Consider the following 19,321-nt stretch of genomic DNA (forward strand, 5'->3'; position numbering starts at 1 on the left):
AAGTACCCATGGCACCCAGAATAACAAGAACAATTCAAATAGAATCCAGTACTTCTAGACATTGTTATGTCACCTGAAGAGTTCTATCCCAATGATGGAATTTTTTTTTTTTTTTTTTTGTACTGGAACTGGCTAGGAAATCATTTGCTTTTTGCAGTGTGGCTTGAATAAATGTATCTGATTTGTTTTTGTTTTTGTTTTTTTTTAATGCTATAGAATTTTAGTGGTACCCGGGTGGCTCAGTCTATTAAGCATCTGTCTTTGGCTTAAGTCACGATTCCAGGGTCCTGAGATCAAGCCCACATTGGGCTCCCTGCTCAGCGGGGAGCTTGCTTCTCCCTCTCCCTCTGCCCTTCCCCCCTACTTGTGCTCTCTCACTCACTCAAATAAATAAATTCTTTTAAAAAATGCTATAGTAGGGATCCCTGGGTGGCGCAGCGGTTTGACGCCTGCCTTTGGCCCAGGGCGCGATCCTGGAGACCCGGGATCGAATCCCACATCAGGCTCCCGGTGCATGGAGCCTGCTTCTCCCTCCGCCTGTCTCTCTCTCTCTCTCTCTCTCTCTGACTATCATAAATAAATAAAAAAACAAACAAACAAACAAAAAAAAAAACAAAAAAAAATGCTATACTAGGTGTCTAGATGGTTTGGTCGGTTGGGCATCTGCCTTTGGCTCGGGTCATGATCTTGGGGTCCTGGGATCAAGCCCCATATTGGATTCCTTGCTTGGTGGGTAGCCTGCTTCTCCTTCTCCCTCCGTAGCTCCCTCTGCTTGTGCTAGTTCTCTCTCTCTCTCTCTCTCTCTCTCTCTCAAATGAATAAATAAAATCTTTAAAAAAAAACAAATTTAAAATGCTGTAATTTTTTTTTAATGCTGTAGTATTGCTATTATAGGTTGGAAATAGACTCTGAGACTCTGAGATTTGCATGCTGAAAGTTTATTTGGTGAATGCTCCTGGGAACAAGAGCTGTGAGGAGTAAGGGAAGCAGGATTGGGGAAAGGGGAAATTGAGGCAAGAGGTCCAGGTCTTTATCCCATCCCCATCAACCAGTCATCAACCAGCTACGAGCCCTCAGGAGACAATGCTCCTTTTTTTTCTTTTCCTTCCTTCCTTCCTTCCTTCCTTCCTTCCTTCCTTCCTTCCTTCCTTCCTTCCTTCTTTCCTCTCTCTCTCTCTCTCTCAAACTTTAGCAGCCAACACTCCTAACAGCTGGGGAAATAGTGAGTTGACCTTGAAGTGGAATCTGAGTGGGGATATTCGACATTATCTGCTGCAATTGCCAACTAGTACTTTTACTTCCCAAGTTTTTATGGCCTCTTATGTGCTGGGCACCGTGTACCAAATAGAGCTACAGACATCTAATCACAACTAGATTTTAAGCCTTGTCCTAGAAGATTTTAGAATCCAGTAGGTTTCTTCAGTCCACTTGAATAGTTACAATGAAACGGAGAGGGTAAAGTTTTTTGTCCTAGGCTTTCTCTATCATATCACCTTGCAAAGTCTAAATCCAGAAGCAAATAGCATGTTGTCACACATTGTTTTAGAATGGGTCATCTCCTTATAATCTGAACTGCCAGCTAGCAGGTATTTATAAAGTTAACCCCTCTGTGCAGACACACATAGATGACTCTTCCACCGAATTTTCCCCAACCAAGATTCACTTCCAAACCAGTGTCATAATGGAGATTTCTAAGAAAATTGGTAACTGCTTTCTTTTCCTCTTTCCCTTTAAAAGACTTTACAGTGTTTGTCCCCCTTTGTCCTATCTCTAGGACACAAAGATTATAGCTGTATGGGGTAAAGGGGGTGGGTTCTGCCTTATGAAATTACAGACCTGCCCTTGTTCCAAACCTTGCCAGTGTTATTCTCACAGCTTGGACCAAAGTGAGGCATGTCAACCCTGGGCAGAGAGAAGACATTTGCCTTCATATTACTCAGCCCTCACCGCTGGACTTCCCTAGTCAGAATGCATCGTGCCTCTCATGTTCTCACTCTTCAGGTTCAGAACTTCTTTACTGGTGAAGATTGGTTAGTGTTTACAGCTCCCTTTCTCTCTCTTCTCTTGAAGTGATTAGTCACTCAGGACCACATTCCTCCTTAAAAATCCAGGTGAACTGAGGCAGACCTGACAAAATGTTTAGTCTACCTCACAGTTTTCTCAGAGAGCTCCCTCAGAGGCAGAAACTTTGGTCCATGCCTTGCCCAGGAAAGGAGGCCCCATAGCTCCTAGAACACTGTTAACAAATATGCACAAGAGCACAGACCTTAAAAGAAATTAGACTGTCGGCCAGAAAATAATTTTAATGCAAAGTAGCAAGGGCCACTCCATTTTATCATTTCCTTCCTCTTGCTCTACAGACTCTTCCTTCCTGTGACTGAGCAGGTGAGAGGAACACGCTGTGTTTCTCGAGTGGCTGCCCATATGGGAAGGAGTCTCTCATACTGGTAGCTTGCTCCTAGATCTGAGGTAATGCTAGTGTCCTTTAGATCTTGGAGTAAATGTGAAATAATAAAATAATTTATATGTGGCTCGTGCGTCTACTGATCCCATCGCCTTCCTCTTTATAGTCACAGGGCAGCTGCATCATCCTTGGATCCATGGGGACCCAACATTGCTTCTAAAGAACCTGCAAAATAAATACAACATGAAAAAGGGTGAACTTCTTAGCAGTAGTGGGCTAGAGAAGATGAGAGCAGAGCCTGGGTCTTTGACAGTATCACCTTTCTGGTTAAGGGATTAGAATCTGAAGATAAAAGGAAGAGAAGGTAGGAAAGGAACTAGGAAAAAATGACCTTCTCTGCGGTGGGGCATCCTTTGCTGTTATTCATGTTGATATTCTTCATAGAGATCAGGGTGATGCTGTCTTTCTCTCCGTTGGCTGTGGAGCAGCTAGGGGAAGGATAGGAACATGGTTGAACAATGAAGAACAGGAGTCAATATAGTGGTTAAATAACTGTGGGGCAAAGTGTTGGAACCTTGAACTTTGTTTCTATTAAACCTGTAATTTGGCAATGGACCCTAATGAAATGGGAGTGTGCTTTGAAGCCCAAAAAACTTCTATTTAAATCTTAGTTTTACTATTTGCTACTTATGTGATCTTGCCCGAGTTACAACCTCTTCCAAATCTCATTTTTTCAAATGTACAGAATGCAGTATATCTGCCTGGAAGGATTGCTGTAAGGATTTGAGATAATATTATAAAATACCTGCCATAGTACCTGGCATATACAAGATGCTCCTTAACTAAGTGTTTTCTTATTTAATGGGGTATAATAGAGGGGGTCCTGGATGGTTCAGTTGATTAAGTGTCTGACTCTTGGTTTCAGCTCAGGTCAGGATCTCAGGATTGTGGTATCAAGCCCTGCCTCAGGCTCTGCACTCAGAGGGGAGACTGCTTAGGTTTTCCTCTTTCTCTCTCCCTCCCCCAGCCCCTTTCTCTTTCTCTAAAATAAATCAATAAAATCTTTTTTTAAAAAGAGGGGCATATTAGCATCTGAATTCCTACACTTTTCAAGAGGGGGTTATAGAGGCTTAGCCCTCAGGCTGAAGAGTTCCATTCATCTCCTGTCACTTGATTGTTTCCTGTTAGGGTCACCCCTGTCCCACCCATCCCTAACCCTGGCCTTGCTGGTGGCTGTCAAGATTCCATGCATGCTTATGCAAGCATGTGCGCAGAAGGCAGGAAGCGGCAGTTCTTTCTTGGAGTAGGGGCTGAGAGGTCAAAGAGATGATTTCTCCCTTATGCCTCTGACAGTCTTACCTTTCAGATAACCCCGAACTCCCAGGTTTCTGGGGATCTGTAAAACATCCAAAGACACAGACTGGGGGGAGGGTCACATACTATAACTCAGAAGACCAACCTGTTCCTCAAAGCCCACCCAAGTGGACTACCCTCCCATTTCATCAGTGGTGCTTATGAGCCATTCTTTTCCTGCACTCCAGGCTGGGTGTCAGTCCCAAAATCTAGCTCTTGGTCTCTTAGCAAAGAGGGACAAGTGGGACCCCAAGTGGAAGGGCATGTACCTTCAGACTCCTTGTTCTTCCGACACTTAAACCTTAGACTGACCACACTGACTAGGATGATCACCACAACCACTAGGATGACAATGAAGCTGATAACACCTGGACAGGGAGAATGGGGTAAGGGAGAGGCAAAGGAGGGGTCAGAGAGGGGCCAGAAGAGTCCAAATTCCCTTCCCAGCCAAGTGCCGTGTAGATAGACTCTGAGAGCAGAGTGAATTCCCCTTCTCCGCTGGATGAATGAATTCTCAGCCTGCTACTCCTGGTGAGAGCGAGCTCCACAGCCCTGTCCCACCCTCCTATAAGAGCATGGAACCCGGCAGAGCCCAGAAGAGTTGACTGGAGGGCCAGTGGAAGCTCCTTCCTACCAGGGCCTTCTTCATCAACCAAGCCCTCCTACAACAAATAAATAGGTGAGATTTAAACTCGTGTTTCCGGAGCCAGAGTCTACGTTAGTTCAGGGGTGGGGTCTCCTGCCACTCTCCCCATCTTCTCCTCTCTCTTACCAAATGCAGCCACAGTGAGCACCGTCTCTGACGTGGGGCTGGGCAAAATGGTTGAGTCTTCTCTTATCCTCAGGCTCATGGTGGTTGATATGGGAGTAATATTTTGAGAAGTGTCTGAAGTGGAGTGGGGATGGGTATGTCAATGAAGGGACTGGCATAGCCCACCAGAGACATGGCTAGCTCCCTCCCACTTCCCGGGGTAAAGAACTACAGAAGGAGGGCACCTGGGTGGCTCAGTGGTTAAGCGTGAGCCTTTGACTCAGGTCGTGATCCCAGGGTCCTGGGATCAAGTCCCACATTGGGCTCCCCACAGGGAGCCTGCTTCTCCCTCTGCCTATGTCTCTGCCTCTCTCTGTGTGTCTCTCATGAGAAAACAGAAAAAAAGAGATCTTAATCTTACAATGAAAAAATCTTAAAAAGAAAGAAAAAAAAAAAAAAAAGAACTGCAGAAGGAGCTAATGCCCTACAAAAAGGACTTCCTCCTTGCCACTCAGACCAGATCTCATTAGGACGGAGGTTGGAACTGGGTGATGTGGGATGAGGTGAATTGCATTGCTGGTTGCTCATGTTATTAGGTCCAGGGGACTCCAAAAAGTTCAAAATGCTTCTCCTATTATTCTCTTCCCACCATCCCCTTGGGGCTCATTTATGCTCTAGAGATAGGGAGCCAGACTGGGCAAGGTAGAGCCATCTGTGTTTTGCCAAGGGTTGAAGTGGGAGGAAAAAAGCCCCTGGGTGTTTATCCCTAGGCACTGATTTAATAAGCCAGGCTGCCAGTTTCTAGCCCTCTTAGGGGATCCCTGGGTGGCTCAGCGGTTTAGCACCTGCCTTTGGCCCAGGGCGCAATCCTGGAGTCCCGGGATCGAGTCCCATGTCGGGCTCCTGGCATGGAGCCTGCTTCTCCCTCCTCCTGTGTCTCTGCCTCTCTCTCTCTCTCTCTCTCTCTCTCTCTCTCTCATAAATAAATAAATAAATCTTTTAAAAAAAAAAAGTAGTATGATTACCCATCTCTTCCCTTCTTCAACTCCTTTTTTTTTCTTTTTTAAGATTTTGTTTTTAAGTAATCTCAACACCCAACACAGGGCTTGAACTTGTAACCCTGAGATCAAAAGTCACAGCTCCACCGACTGAGTCACTGAGGCACCCCCTCTTCCACTCATTGTACTGCAAGTTTGATTGCTATCCATTTCCTTATCTGTACCTGCACTGCCAAATAAGTCTTCGAGTCTAAAAAAAAATCTCAGAGCCAAGGGGTAGGATAAGAGGAAGGGTCAGGGTGCTCTTCACTGAGAGTATAGGCAGGACATACCACTGCTCCTTGGGATAGCTGGACCTATGCCATGAAACAGCAGGGCTAGGATGGAAGTGGCCACTCCCTCCCAGCTCTCTCCCCACACTGGCACATGAAGGTCAGCCTGCCCCAAAAAGCATATAGTCCTGGCCAAACCCCTTCTGCCTCCCTTTCCATCATTTTGGGTTCTCCCTCTCCCTTCCCCCTCCATGATTTTATCAGTCCCGAGTCTAGGCTTCTTTTACCTTCACTGTGACCAGGCCCAAGGCTGTGTCTCTACTTCCTACCAACCTTCTCTCATTCCCAAACCAGGCTGCCACTGATGTGGATCCTGGCCCTGAGACGCCTCACTGTAGGACAGAATCTGGGCCTCATGACGAGGTGGAGAAGGACCCCAACCACAAATGACCTAGTGCTCTTGATCCTCAGCCCCACATATTCACTAGGTTGTGCTGTGTCCTTCTGTGGCTGGGGCTGAGTCATGCCCACCAGGGACTGGGGGTGACCATCCATGGTGCTTGTGCTCAGTGTCCCGGGTTTAATGGTTACCGCGAGGACCTGTGAGGCCCTCTCTGGAGCTGCTGCAGATTGGGAAGCATGGGTGGGCCTGCTCAGGGCTTCAGCCAGTATGTACACGGGGGTCTCTTTAGTCCAAAATCTTCCTTTTCTTTACTGCTTTCAATTCCAGAAGGAGCCATCTTTTCTTTTCCCTTTGGGACCTTACCGATATAGTTACATCTGCCTAGAATATACATGCTACCACCCTCCAACCCACAGTCCTCATCTGGTTAACTCTTGGGCCTCCACTTCCAAGGTCACTCACTCTAACATGTCTTCCCTGACTCCCAAGTCTGAAGTGGCCTGCATCAGTCTCTGCTCCTCCGGCACCTTCTCTTCATGCTTATCACATCCCTTCCCACCCTGCTTTGTAGTTGGCAATGTGAGGTCCCATTTACTTGTGTGTTTCCCTACTAGTCTATATTCTTCTGTAGGGCAGAAACTGTGCCTGCTTCCCACTAGGCCCTCCCCAGAGGGCATCTGGATCTGAGCAGCAGAGTACCTGGGGTCCCAGCACTGGCCGGAGAGCTTGAGCTTCTGGGCTCTGAGGAAGAGCTATTTCCTGTAAGGACAGAGGCAGGAAGAGGTAGAGGGGGGAAGGTTTGGTGACACCATGCTCCCTCATCCAACTGAGAACCCTTGGGTTCCAAGCAGATCTGAAGGGCTAGGTCGGGGCAGGGACTGGCCACACTCACTCACCTGTATTGGAAGAAAGTGGTTCTGTGATCAGACTTGGTTTGCCAAAGGCTCCTGAAACAAATCATCTGAGGCTGAGGGTCACTGCTTTCTATTACTCTGTCTCCTTCTCTTCTTCCCTTGTAACTAGAGTTTTCTAGTCTTTCTACCTGCCACCCCCACCCTCAGCCATTCATCTTACTCCTCTTTGAAAGCACGTGAGACGGGGTCAAGCTGAAATAGTCCTGAGAAGAGCTCAGGACCCATGTCCTGAGAGCTCAGGCCCCAGCCCTAATCACCTGAGATCTGGTCTCACCCTTCCTAAGCTGCCAGGTCACCATACCAGAGTAGGCGCTATGTATTTGCTCTTACCCTGAAACCGAGATGTCTGCATCGTCATGGGCTGGGAGTGGTGGCCTGCCAGAGAAAGCAGAACACTTTGACTAGCTTGATGAGTCTCTTGTCCAGTGCAGAGCCCACAGAAGATCCTAGGCTCTCCAAACCTTCCATGTTGGAAGGCAGACACACTTGGCAGAGGGCTGAAGAATGTGGCTCTGGCTCACAGTGCTAGCTTCCTCTGAAACTAGCACTCAATAGTACCATCACCACCACCTCGTGGTTCAGTGTGCCAGAGTCCTTTCCTGACTCTTTAGTCCCATGTGTATTTTATACCAACCTGCCTTGAGGTCAGGGGAAGGTTATTTCAAACTAGTGATTTGTCCAAGGACAGAGGGCCAGTAACCTGCGACGTCTAGATAAGGACCTTGGACTCCAGGTTCTTGCTATCCTACCACTGAGCCCTTCATTTTCCCCTGTGAATATTGTCATCTTGGTTCTGCCCCAAGGGAAGAGGATGGAAAGATGTGGTGAATAAAATGAGGTTATGGATTGGGGTAGGTATCTGGGCTGTCTCTCTGCCCCCCTCCAGCTGGAAGTACGGGTGCACACAGCAAGTAAGTTCTGAGGAACATGTAGGAGCCAGGGAAGCTCTAGAACAAGCAGCCAATCTTATTTTCATAGGCAGAGGCTGCTTCCGAAATGGCCGTGGTTGGCCAAACCCAGGGAGGAGCCAGTTACGGGGAGGCCCCTATCAGAAGCCCTCATTGGCTTTTTTGTACATCCATGTATGTGCATGTGGGTCTCTGTGCAGATGTGTATGTGTGCTTGTGTGCCTGTATGTGTGGCCCCTGTGTGTGTGGGACCTGAAAGGTCAGGTTGTGTTTGCTCATTTTCCACAATGAAATCATTCTTGAAACCTGTGAACAATGTGAAAGGAAAACAACGTGGGGAAGTGGAGCCGCCCAGCTGGGTTCCCGTCCCTCTGCCACTGCTGAGACTGTAGCCTCTGGCCTGGCGCTTGGGCTCCCAGGCTCCCATCAACACGGAGGTCCCAAGCCTGGGCAAGGGTGAGCAGAGGTGGTTGGGGCCAGGGCCCTCCCAGCCTGTGGTAGCCTGGCGGCCTGTTTATTTTCCTTAACTACTGCCTTCCTCCATGGGGCTATCACTTGGATGGGGTAGAATTAACGGTTTCCAAACCCAAGCTCGCCTAAACCGTGGCTGTGTTTTTCCAAGTCACCCTGTCTCTGGTAGCCCCACCCTCTCACTGGGTGGGGCATCAGAGGGGGATTAAAACTAGTAGGGACCCAAGGCTAGCGAGCAATCCGCCCAGCTGAAAATGACCCTGAAAGAACATTTCAAGGCACATCCTGACAACACCTCTCAGTAATTGATGAAGCGTGTCTTAGGTACCGTCTGAGCTCTATCAGGTTGTCACATTAGCTCTTCATGGATGAACACAATGCACTGCCTTCTGGCAAGTGTGGAAACAAAACCAGTGTTTTAGGAAGAGTTCCAAAACCACAGGCTCTAAGCTCCAGTACTCTGTTCTCTGTCTTCTGGCCCTATCCCCCTACCAGAAATTTCTGTTAGCAGTAGATTCTTCTGTGAGTAGATGAGGGACTTTGGGAACATCTGTTTTTGCAAGCCAGGGTTCTTCTGACCCCTGGGCCTGTAGACACCCCAAGAACCCTGGCCACATGAGATTTCTGATTTTCCTGTCTCCTCTCCCTAATCCCTACCTGCTTCATTACCTTCCAGCCTCTCCCTTCTTCCTCTCTACCACCTCTGTCCCTTATTTTCCTCAGCAGCAGAATTTAGTAGTTTAAAAATCACAGCTTTTGGAGTCTGACAGATATGAGTTCAAGTCCTGCTCTACCACTTACGTTCCAACTTGGGCCTTAGTTTTTCCTCTTCTTTAAAACACAAATGACTTACATACCTCATAAGTGGTTGCGAGAATAGGAAAATTCGTATAAAGCACTTAACTCAGTGCCTGACAGTCCATGCTCAATAAATGCTAGACATCCTCCAAGTCTCTGTGTATCCAAGTCAAGTCACCTTGTGGGCCTGAATCACCTCAAAAAGGGTTCCTCAAGGGAGACAGTAAGCATGCTGAGATCTCAGGATGAGAGATGAGGAAACTCAAAGGGTAATCGTGGCTCATGTAGAGTTTATACAGGGCACCATGAGCCCTGCCATTTGCCTGGGACAGTGCCCCCTCATGAGGCTCCCCTTTAATGTCCTTCTCTGCCACTTCTGAGGTTTCTACCACAGCCTAGTCCCCCAGCCCCGGATCAAACCTGTGACTCTGTCCTCCGGGGATGGGGTAGGGATGGGAATGGGGTGGGCAATCAGAGTTTTGCTCCCAGCCCATGGGCTTCTAGAGAAAGGTCTGACCTCTCCAAGGGACAGAGTATTAGAACTCAGGCTTTCTACCCCCACCAAGGGAGGGCCTTCCTCTGTCCCCATCCAAGCACTTGGTATGAGCAGGCTCCTAAGTCTCCAACAGAGGACTGCTGGAGAGTGACATGGGAGTAGGGAAGGGATGAGCAAACGGAAGTTGCTGCCCTGTGAGTCAGAATCTCCTGGATTTCTCATGGTTCCCAGCAACTGCTCCCTAATTAGAGGACTCCTGAGCTGCTTCACCCTTCCTTGGCTCCCAGAATCAGGTCTCAGAGGGGCTGTTTCCAGGCATCTCCTCTGGATGCCTTCTCATCCAGCCCCTCAGGTGAGGATGCTGTATACATCCTCTCTGGTAGATAGTTCTTTGTACCTAACCTGAGTCTCTCTTGCTGTAATTTGAGCTTCAAGTCAACATTTAGAATTCCCAGGTTGTTACTCCTCGTATGAAAGAAGAGTCAGGATCATCTGTAAAGCCCAAGGAGCAGACAATTTTGTGCCTGAACACCCTGGAAGGAGCTCTCTGGCCTCAGTCTCACACCAAGATGGTGGCTTCCCACATTTCAGGAGGTCAGACTGTGGAGGCCCCAGTTCACCCTGGAAATGTTCCCACAAAAGGGTTTAGCCACATCTCAACTTCACCTTCGCTCAGTAATGGCCACCCTTCCCCCCACACCATTTCAACTGGTTCTCTTCATCAGAAGGCTCTGGAATTTCCCTTGGGCACAGGCCTGGGTGAAGAGCATGTGCCTCCTACTCTGTGAAGAAGGGACAGGCGCCCAGGACCGCCAGTGGCGGGAGAGGAAGTGCTAAGGCAGGATGGCAAGTGCCTCTTACCTTGGAGCAGGAGGAAGCCAAGGATCGCCCCGCACAGCCGCGCCGCTCTGACGGTGCCCATGTCAGCTGGGTCTGTGGCGGGCAGGCAGCTGCTCCACGGTGGCTCTGTCCATAGTGGAGAAGAGAGAGGGAGTGCTGGGGCGGGGTGTGGGGTGGGGGCTCGCTCTCCAGGAGCTTCCTGTCAAAGAATAGAAGGAAACAGATTGGGCCTGGCTCTAGGGGCCCTGCTCAGCCAGCAGCCCAGATGAGGATGTAAAGCTGGAGCAGTGTGACTGTGCCTGGGGCTCTGCCCTGCCTGGGCTAGCGCCACAGTGGGGTCCTCCAGGGCCTTTCCACAAAGACCAGTGATGGCAACGGGGTCCATGCCCCCTTCTCTGCCCCTCTGAGGGGTCCATCAGCTTCATCCACACACTGTTTGGAGGCTTTTGGAAATTTACCTGGAGTCGAACTCCAATCTCTCCCCATACTGTTTCAGACCAGGTCCTCGTCTCCCAAGATGAACTCTAAAGCTCAGCCCACCAGCCATCCATGCTCTGGAGACTCTGAATGCTTCACATTCCTCTCCACTCCCAGGGTCCCAATGCAGATGGGACTTCCAGCATTTTTCAGGGAGGCCTTACAAACGTTGTTTTTGTTTGCTTGTTTTTAAGTAATCTCTACAACCACATGGGTCCGGGCTTGAATTTACAAGCTTGAGATCAAGAGTCTCAAGCTCCACTGACTGAGCCCACCAGGCACCCCTATTGTTATTCTTAACAATTCTTAATGTTAGCAGGGCCATATTCCCTCCCAAGGCTCTAGAGGACAATCTGTTCCTTGTCCTTTCCAGCTTCCAGTGTCTGTTGGACATTCCTTGGCTTGTGGCCACATCACTTCAATCTTTGCCTCTATCTGCACATCACCTTCTCCTCTGTGTGTCTCTTACAAGGACACTTGTCATTGAATCTAGTGACCATCTGGATAATCCAGGATGACCTCCTTGTCCCTAAATCCTTAGCTTAGTTACATCTGAGAAGACTGGTTTTCCACATAAGGTTAATATTCACAGGTTCTGGGGACTAAGATATGGACATACTTTTGTGGGGGCCACCGTTCAGCCACTATGGCTAGCTTTCCCCACTTTAAAGTTCCTCTTTTCACCTTTATAATTAAGTACTTATTTGCAAATAAGTACTTTGAATTCTGTAAATATTACACATTACAATAATTTATTATTTTGATGCACAGATTGTCCCCATTTTGGTCACTGGGAGTCCCTTTGAGCTGGCTTTCATGTCCTGTTGACATGGCTCCATCATTCTTTGAGGATTTTCTTACTTTCTGGAGTAACAAGATGTTCCATGTTCATCCCATGCCAACTTTGAGATTGGCTGTTTCCTCCAAAGGAGCCCCAGTTCCTTTTAGTGGCAAATGGCTTTGAGAAATGGAGATCCAGGCAATGGGGGTGCTCATTGCTACTATGACGTAGCTTCTCTAAGGCCCCTTTCTCTCTTTTTAAATTTTATTTTATGTATTTTATTTTTAAAAGATTTTATTTTATTTTTATTTTATATTTAAAATATTTTATTTATTTATTTGACAGAGAGAGAGAGAGCACAAACAGAGGACTGGCGGGCAGAGAGAGGAGGAGCAGGGAGCCAGATGTGGCACTTGATCCCAGGACCCTGGAATCATGACCTGAGCAGAAGGCAGATGCTAAACCGACTGAGCCACCCAGGTGCCCCTCTGTCCTTCTCTCTCTTTTTTAAAGATTTTATTTATTTATTCCTGAGAGACATGGAGAGAGAGAGAGAGAGAGAGGCAGAGACACAGGCAGAGGGAGAAGCAGGATTCCTTCAGGGAGCCCAATGTGGTACTCGATCCCAGGACCCCGGGATCACGACCTGAGCCAAAGGCAAATGCTCAACTGCTGAACCACCCAGGTGTCCCTATTTATTTTAGAAAGAGAATGCATATGGTGGGGTGAAGAGGGGGAGGAGAGAGACAAGCTGACTCCACACTGGGAGCTTCATCCCAGGATTCTGAGTTCATGAACTGAGCCAAAACCAAAAGTCAGACGCTCAACCCACTGTGCCACCTAGGCGCTCCTCATGGTGATCATTTTTAACGGCAACGTTTTTACTGTTCTATGGTCTATTTAACCACTACCCACCCACCTTGGGAATTGGAAAAGAGAAATGACCCCAGTGCACAGAACTGAGTCAGGGCCCTCCATCCCGGAAGGCTGAATGTGGGGAGGACCCCAGACTCTTTTCATCTGTGGTTCCCACGCCTAAACATTGAAAGCCAGGGCTTCTCCTCTGAAATAAGAGTAGATTTTTTAAAAGATTTTATTTATTTATTCATGAGAGACAGAGAGAGAGAGAGAGAGAGAGAGGCAGAGACACAGGTAGAGGGAGAAGCAGGCTCCATGCAGGGAGCACAACGTGGGACTCGATCCTGGGACTTCAGGATCAGGCCCTGAGCTGAAGGTGGCGCTAAACCACTGAGCCACCAGGCTGCCCAAGAGCAGATTTTTTTTTTTATCATTTTAGAACCTGAACCCCTCCAAGAGGCTCCATTACAACAAAAAGCCAAAGAGACTGAGAGGATAAGTCACTGAACATTTGTCATGGCTCAGAAGTGCCATCCCCACAGGTGAAGGTTATGGCTTACAAATCTAAGGACCATGTTGGGGTGGAGGGATTCTTTCAGTTTCCAGTTTGATTCAGCAACCTTTGTCCAGCACCTGCTGTGTGGTACCAAGCCCCATGATAGACTCCGGAACACAGACAGGAGTACTTTGATGGGGTTCTGAGGCTAGGAAGAAAAATGAGCACTCACCCACCTGTATATAAGACAAAGTGTGGCAAATGTCAGGAACGAGGTAAAAAACATCCTGGTATAGCGTTTAAGCAAAAGAGAGCAAGCTACCTCGTCTAGGGGGCTGAAGAATATATTCCTGGCAGAGGTGACACTTGAACTAAGCCATAAAAGATGGTTAAGGTTTAGATGGTGGGAATAGGGGAAGGGCAGCTCAGAAGAGTGAGCATAGAGATGGAAAAGTAAAGGAAGGCTGGAATAATAGTCTAGTCCCCAAAGTTCCACCCACTTATCCTTTCTGAGGCCTTTTAGGAGATAGATCCAAGATTTATGAGGGAGGGAAAGGGGAGATTGCCATCAGCAGGAGCAGGAATTGGGCTTTTGGACTCAGGGACTGGAGCTTCAGTGGTGGTGCTTATGAGAGCAATGGGACATGTGTCTTTAGGGGCAGGAACCAAACAGCAGTGACTAAAGCTTTTCACTGTGGCAGAACCCATATTCCCTCTGGCTGAAGTCTAAGTGAACCAATGTGGGACGTCCAGAGCCTTGGGTATCATTGACAGGTAGGGGATCAGCCTCCTAGCTGGATTCAAGGCCAGCCAGCCTACAAGACCAGGTCAGCAGCCCAGTAACCTGGGCTTAAGTGAGCTTGGAGATCTGAGTGAAGTCCCTGAACGTCAGAGTGTGGAGCAGCTTGGCTGATGGACAAGGAATCAAAGGGCTACATGTTGCCTCCTGAGATCAAGCTACTGGATGAGTGAAGTTCCCAGAGGTCTCTTGGTCTCTAGACTGGAATGGAGGGTGGCACACACAGAGCAAGGGACAAAATGAGGGATGGCTGGTTGCATGGAGTTAGTTGAGACCAAAAATTATAAATTTATAAAATTTATAAAACCAAAAATTATCCTTTATGAACTCTCCAGTTAGAGGAGAAACTGCTGGGTGCTTTTTTTTTTTTTTTAAGGTTGTATTTATTTATTCATGAGACAGAGAGAGAGAGAGAGAGAGAGAGAGAGAGGCAGAGACATAGGCAGAGGGAGAAGCAGGCTCCCTATGGGAGCCTGATGCAGGACTTGATCCTAGGATCCCAGGATCAGGACCTAGCCAAAGGCAAACGCTCAGCCACTGAGCCACCCAGGTGCCCCTGGTGAGAGCTTTTTTTTTTTTTTTTTTTTTTTTTTTTTTTTTTTTTTTGGTGAGAGCTTTTTAAAAAGATTTTATTTTTAAGTAATCTCACCCAACATGGGGCTCAAACTTACAACCCTGAGATCAAGAGCCACATGCAGTATTGATAGAACCAGCTAGGTGCTCCTGGTGGGCACTTTTTGTGACTTTAACACATTGAAGCACACACATTCTCAAATGAAGCTACCTTCAGACAAATGCAAAGAGACATATAAAATTAATATTTATAATAACCAAAGAGGAAAAAATCCAAAGAGAAAAAAATATACCTTGCATGGGAATGATAAATGTCATATTCAACAAAATGGTTAGAAGGAGGGGCAAGGTCAAAAAATGGGGCTCCTATTTTATTTGTAATATTTCATTTCTTAAAATTTTTGAAATAGGGCACCTGGGTGGCTCAGCCAGTTAAGCATCTGCCTTCAACTCAGGTCATGATCCCAGAGTCCTGGGATGGAGCAGGAAGCCTGCTTCTCCCTCTCCCTCTGCCTGCCACTCTCCCTGCTTGCATGCGCTCTGTCAAGTAAATAAATAAAATCTTAAAAAAAAAAAAATTTTTTTTTAAATAAGTGTGACAAACTATTAAGATGGACAGAGCTGGTGGCTGGGCCAAACAGATTTAGTATATTATAGTCTACACTTCCAATGTGTTTGAGAAACTGCACTAATAAAGAAACAGTAACTTCAGGAAATCAGTTGGGGTGAGGAGTCATCATGTCATGGTATAGAGTGGGGCGGGGTGAGATGGATCACAAGGTGTGTAGGATCTGCTGGAGGAGGAGTAGGCAGGCAGACTCAGGCTTCTGAAGCTAGCAGGAAGCATAACAGGACGTGCCATATCAAGGTCCAAACACATTTAAGGGAGAGCTAGGCCCAGGGGAGTCCCAGTACTCACGGAAGTGAAAGCGCGGGGAGAGACATTGAGTGTGTGTGCAGAGGGTGTGTGCCTGGTAGAGCCCCATAGACGTGGCAGCTCCCGGTAGGGCCCATGCTGGGGCAGCAGGCTCTTCTTCACTGGCTGGCCACCTGTCCCCGGGGAGCCTTGCACCAGGCGGAGGATGCACCAGGTAGACTCTTGGCTCACCCCCCTCCTGATAGGCTGTCTGACTCTGCAGGGACCCCAAGCTTTTCACCAGCCTGAGCTTCCCTTTTTCCCCTGCTCATCTGGAGCTGCTTCCCCACCCCTGCCCCAGGAGCTCTGTGACCTGGGCCCCAGAGAGCCTTAGACTTTTAACTGGGGGTGGCTATTGGGCTTTCTACATGCAAAGGGACAGTGGGGTTGGGACGGGGTAGACAGTGTGACTGAGAAAACTAAAGGGAGAGTATTCTGGATAGCCTTCCTTGGACCCTAGTTGTTTTCTTTTGGGGAGGGCCAGGCTGATGGCTCCAGGTTAGGGGAGAGGTTCCACCCCCGGTGGTCCAGCTGGGGAAGGGAAGGCTAGAGAGAAAAGCTTTCTTGAGCCTGTGGTGACCTCCTCAGCCAGCTCTGGCATTTACACTTCGGAGGTTTGCTACCTTCATTGGCAATCCATCCCACCCCTACTCAACAGTTAGCAGAGTGGAGACAGACAGACGTTACCCCCAGCTTCTGGCTGGGACCCTGAAAGAGGCAGAGACTGGCATGGGTTCTCCTCAATCCAGCCAGGAATCAGCACTGGGCACCCCCTTTCCTCCAGGTCCAGATCCTGGGACCCCGAAAAAGATCATATCTTTTGGGATGAGGTATCCCTTTGTTTCACCCCAGGCTTTGCGAGTTCCTGCTCCATTTTTCTTTCTCCCTCCCCCAGGGTACCACCCCTCCACCTTCTGTGGAGTTGAGGGTGGTGGGAACCTCAGATGCTCCACACAATGATTCCCTTTCCCCAGGACTTGAAAAGACAGTGGCTCACTGCCCACTGGCCGAGACGCAGGACAGCAGCCCCTAGTATGCTCAGATTCCTGACCTAGGATATATTCTCTATTTAGGAATTTTACTGGAGGTCTGGGAAGACAGAGCAGGGGGAGGGGACAGGCTTGGGGCTAGGGGAGTCTATATGCCAGACTGGAAGGAAGCCTTTCTCCGTTGCTTTCTGAATGACTTTGTTTCCTTTGTTTCTTTTTTCTCTGTCTCTCTGTACCTATTTCACTCCTGGCTCTTTCTTTTCTTTTTTAATTTTATTTATTTATTCATAAGAGACACAGAGAGAGAGGCAGAGACACCGGCAGAGGGAGAAGGAGGCTCCCTGCAGGGAGCCCAATGCGTGACTTGATCCCAGGACCCCAGGATCATGCCCTGAGCCGAAGGCAGATAGATGTTCAACCGCTGAGCCACTCAGGCGTCCCTCCTGGCTCTTTCTTTATCTCTCTCTTTTTCTTTCTATTCTTGGATTTTTGTTCTTCTTTAAAATTTTATTTATTTATTTATTTATTTATTTATTTATTTATTTATTTATTTTAAAGAGAGATAGCAAGAGAGAGCAGGAGCAGGGGGGAGGTGGAAGGGGAGTCAGGCTCCCCGCTGAGCCGACCTTCTCCATCTCAGAACAGGACCACAACCTGAGCTGAAGGCAGACACTTAACCAACTCAGCCACCCAGGTGCCCCTTGGCTTTGTGTTTTTCTCCATCTCTCTGTATCCCCCACCGGCCCCCAACCATGTCTGTCTTTTTCTTTTATTCTTTCTTCCTACATGCAGGTATTGGGGGGGGGGTAATGGGTTTTTTGCTATGTTTGTGTTAATCTGTATGTTTCTCTGTCTCTCCATCTCTTCACTCTGTCTCTCTCTCTTTTTTTGTCTATGTTTCTCTCTTTCTCAGTTCCCTTTGGGCATCTGTCTCCATCTTGCTCTTTTTCTATGTGTACATAACAGACCATGTACATTCTATGTCACCCTCTCTCTCTCTGCCACTCTCTTACCAGGCTGGCCACCATCCCTGGTCTTTTCCAGCTGTGAACAGCTCAGCAGGGCAGGAGCCCCAGAAGCAACTCCCAGAGGTGCTTGGTGGGGCCTGGGGACCACCTCTAGGGGACGGACTGCCCCTGCTCACCATCATTGTTGCTGCCTTTGTCCTGCTGGCAGTCTGTATTGTGGTGGCTGTCCACTTTGGGCCAAGACTACATCAGGGCCATGCCACTCTCCCCACAGAGCCACCAGCCCCAAAGCCGGAGGACGGCATCTACCTCATCCACTGGCGAATACTGGGTCCCCAGGACAATCATGAAGGTGCTCAGCAGGAACCTCCTGCCTCTGGCTCCTGCCTTGTGCCAGATGGACCTAGGCTCAGCATGGATGAAGTCACTTATCTGTAGGAGGGAGACTTTGAAGAGTTGGACTGACCTGTCTCAGAACAAGAAAACAGACAGAGAATTAGGGCAAAAGCAAATTAGGATCTGGACATCAGAGCTTTGGAAGCTCACACATGGACTCAGCTGGAGCTGCTCTCTCTGCAGAGTATTTATAGAGAAAGCCCTGATGTGGACAGGAGAAATAAAAGAAGTGTGAAGGCTTTGCCTGGAAACATGCTACTGTGAGCATTCCCAGTGCCCAAAGCTGCCCTAACAAAGCTACTCCCTCCTTTTTAGGGACCATCAGATCTCTGACCCTCCTTTACCAAGTCCTTACCTCCTCCTCTTCTCACCCCTAATCTCCTTTGCTTTTGTTGTCAACATGAGTCCAGCCTGCAAGATCCCACCACCCACCCCACCCCTGTGCGTGGATGTCAGTATCCTTGTAGACGTCCTACCCCAAAAGCCCCCAGGTCCTGTGAGGGAGAGCCAAAGCAAAGAACCCAGGGACTGCCTTCTCCACTACTCAGGGAGAGAAGGAAAATCTGTTGCCTTTCACCGATTGAAAAACATCCCTTTGACTATTGGGGTCTATGCCTCATCAGCAACTTCCAAGGCCCAAGTACCAATCATAATCATAATCATGACTAAATTGCTTTTGAATGCCTCCTTCTATGTTGAGGAAAGACTTTGTCTTGCCTTCCCCAGATGAAATGGGGGGAATTTGGAGGTTTTCATTACCCGGAGGTAATTACACCCCCACCCCCATTTCGGTGTATATGGGCTGGTTGGAACTATCCTAAAAATTATCCCATGACATTTCCCAAATCCAGAGCCTCCTAACTGGTGGGAAAACATGAAAGGAAAAGAAGCTCCAAGAAGCTTGTCTAAGGGAAGGAAAGAGTAAGGAGAAGGTTTACCGGGGGGTGGGCATGGAGGTTGGTAAGATGCGGGAAGGCAGAGCTGAGCCTCCCGGTGGCTCTCTGGAAAGGCACCCTTTCCCTGACACCTGATATGTAGTCAAGAATGTGCAGACTGGCATTTCTGGAGGGATCTCTGGGTTCTTCACCCTGGGGAGCACCTGAGAACAATAGATGCACCCTGGTACTGCCCTTGGTGACACCCTGGCACAGTCAGGAAGGCCAGGATAACAGACCATGAAGAGGAACACAGGTGGAGATTGTAATGTACACGCAGGACTGGCCTGCCTGCTCTGGGACTGGTGAGAGGCAACTGTAACATTAATGGCTACTCCTTCTTGTGGTCCAGCTCTATGCTGGGTACCCCACTCATCTGTGAACCTGTGAATATTATACTGTTTGCTCCTCATCACAGTCTTGGGGGGAGGAGTCACTGTTATTACCATGTTACACTGGAGGATATTGGGATACACAGGTGGACACAAGTACTGAGTGGTGAAGTTAGGAGAATGAACCTGAGCT

The 19,321-nt window shown here is 48.3% G+C and overlaps 2 protein-coding genes across 4 annotated transcripts; one reads left to right on the plus strand and one right to left on the minus strand.

Annotated features, from left to right (window-relative positions):
* Nucleotides 1–922: 922 nt before the first annotated feature.
* Nucleotides 923–10,785, minus strand: ECSCR (endothelial cell surface expressed chemotaxis and apoptosis regulator). Of its 3 annotated transcripts, XM_041766682.1 has the most exons (9): nucleotides 10,630–10,784; nucleotides 7,426–7,470; nucleotides 7,078–7,128; nucleotides 6,881–6,940; nucleotides 4,530–4,643; nucleotides 4,027–4,125; nucleotides 3,764–3,800; nucleotides 2,796–2,892; nucleotides 923–2,629 (listed from the first exon to the last, which is right to left on the minus strand). In XM_041766682.1, the coding sequence occupies exons 1-9, from the start codon at nucleotides 10,688–10,690 to the stop codon at nucleotides 2,621–2,623; spliced, it is 573 nt and encodes a 190-aa protein (XP_041622616.1). In that variant the 5' UTR covers nucleotides 10,691–10,784; the 3' UTR covers nucleotides 923–2,620. The 3 variants fall into 3 exon arrangements, with proteins under 3 accessions (XP_041622616.1, XP_041622618.1, XP_041622619.1); XM_041766684.1 differs by lacking the exon at nucleotides 7,078–7,128 and having other exon boundaries at nucleotides 10,630–10,785; XM_041766685.1 differs by lacking the exon at nucleotides 4,530–4,643.
* Nucleotides 10,786–15,370: 4,585 nt separating this feature from the next.
* SMIM33 (small integral membrane protein 33) lies at nucleotides 15,371–18,248 on the plus strand. Its single transcript, XM_041766691.1, has 2 exons — nucleotides 15,371–15,683; nucleotides 17,514–18,248. The coding sequence occupies exons 1-2, from the start codon at nucleotides 15,675–15,677 to the stop codon at nucleotides 17,901–17,903; spliced, it is 399 nt and encodes a 132-aa protein (XP_041622625.1). The 5' UTR covers nucleotides 15,371–15,674; the 3' UTR covers nucleotides 17,904–18,248.
* Nucleotides 18,249–19,321: the final 1,073 nt, after the last annotated feature.

The sequence above is a fragment of the Vulpes lagopus genome, chromosome 8, assembly GCF_018345385.1.
Source record: "Vulpes lagopus strain Blue_001 chromosome 8, ASM1834538v1, whole genome shotgun sequence".
Classification (NCBI taxonomy): Eukaryota; Metazoa; Chordata; class Mammalia; order Carnivora; family Canidae; genus Vulpes; species Vulpes lagopus.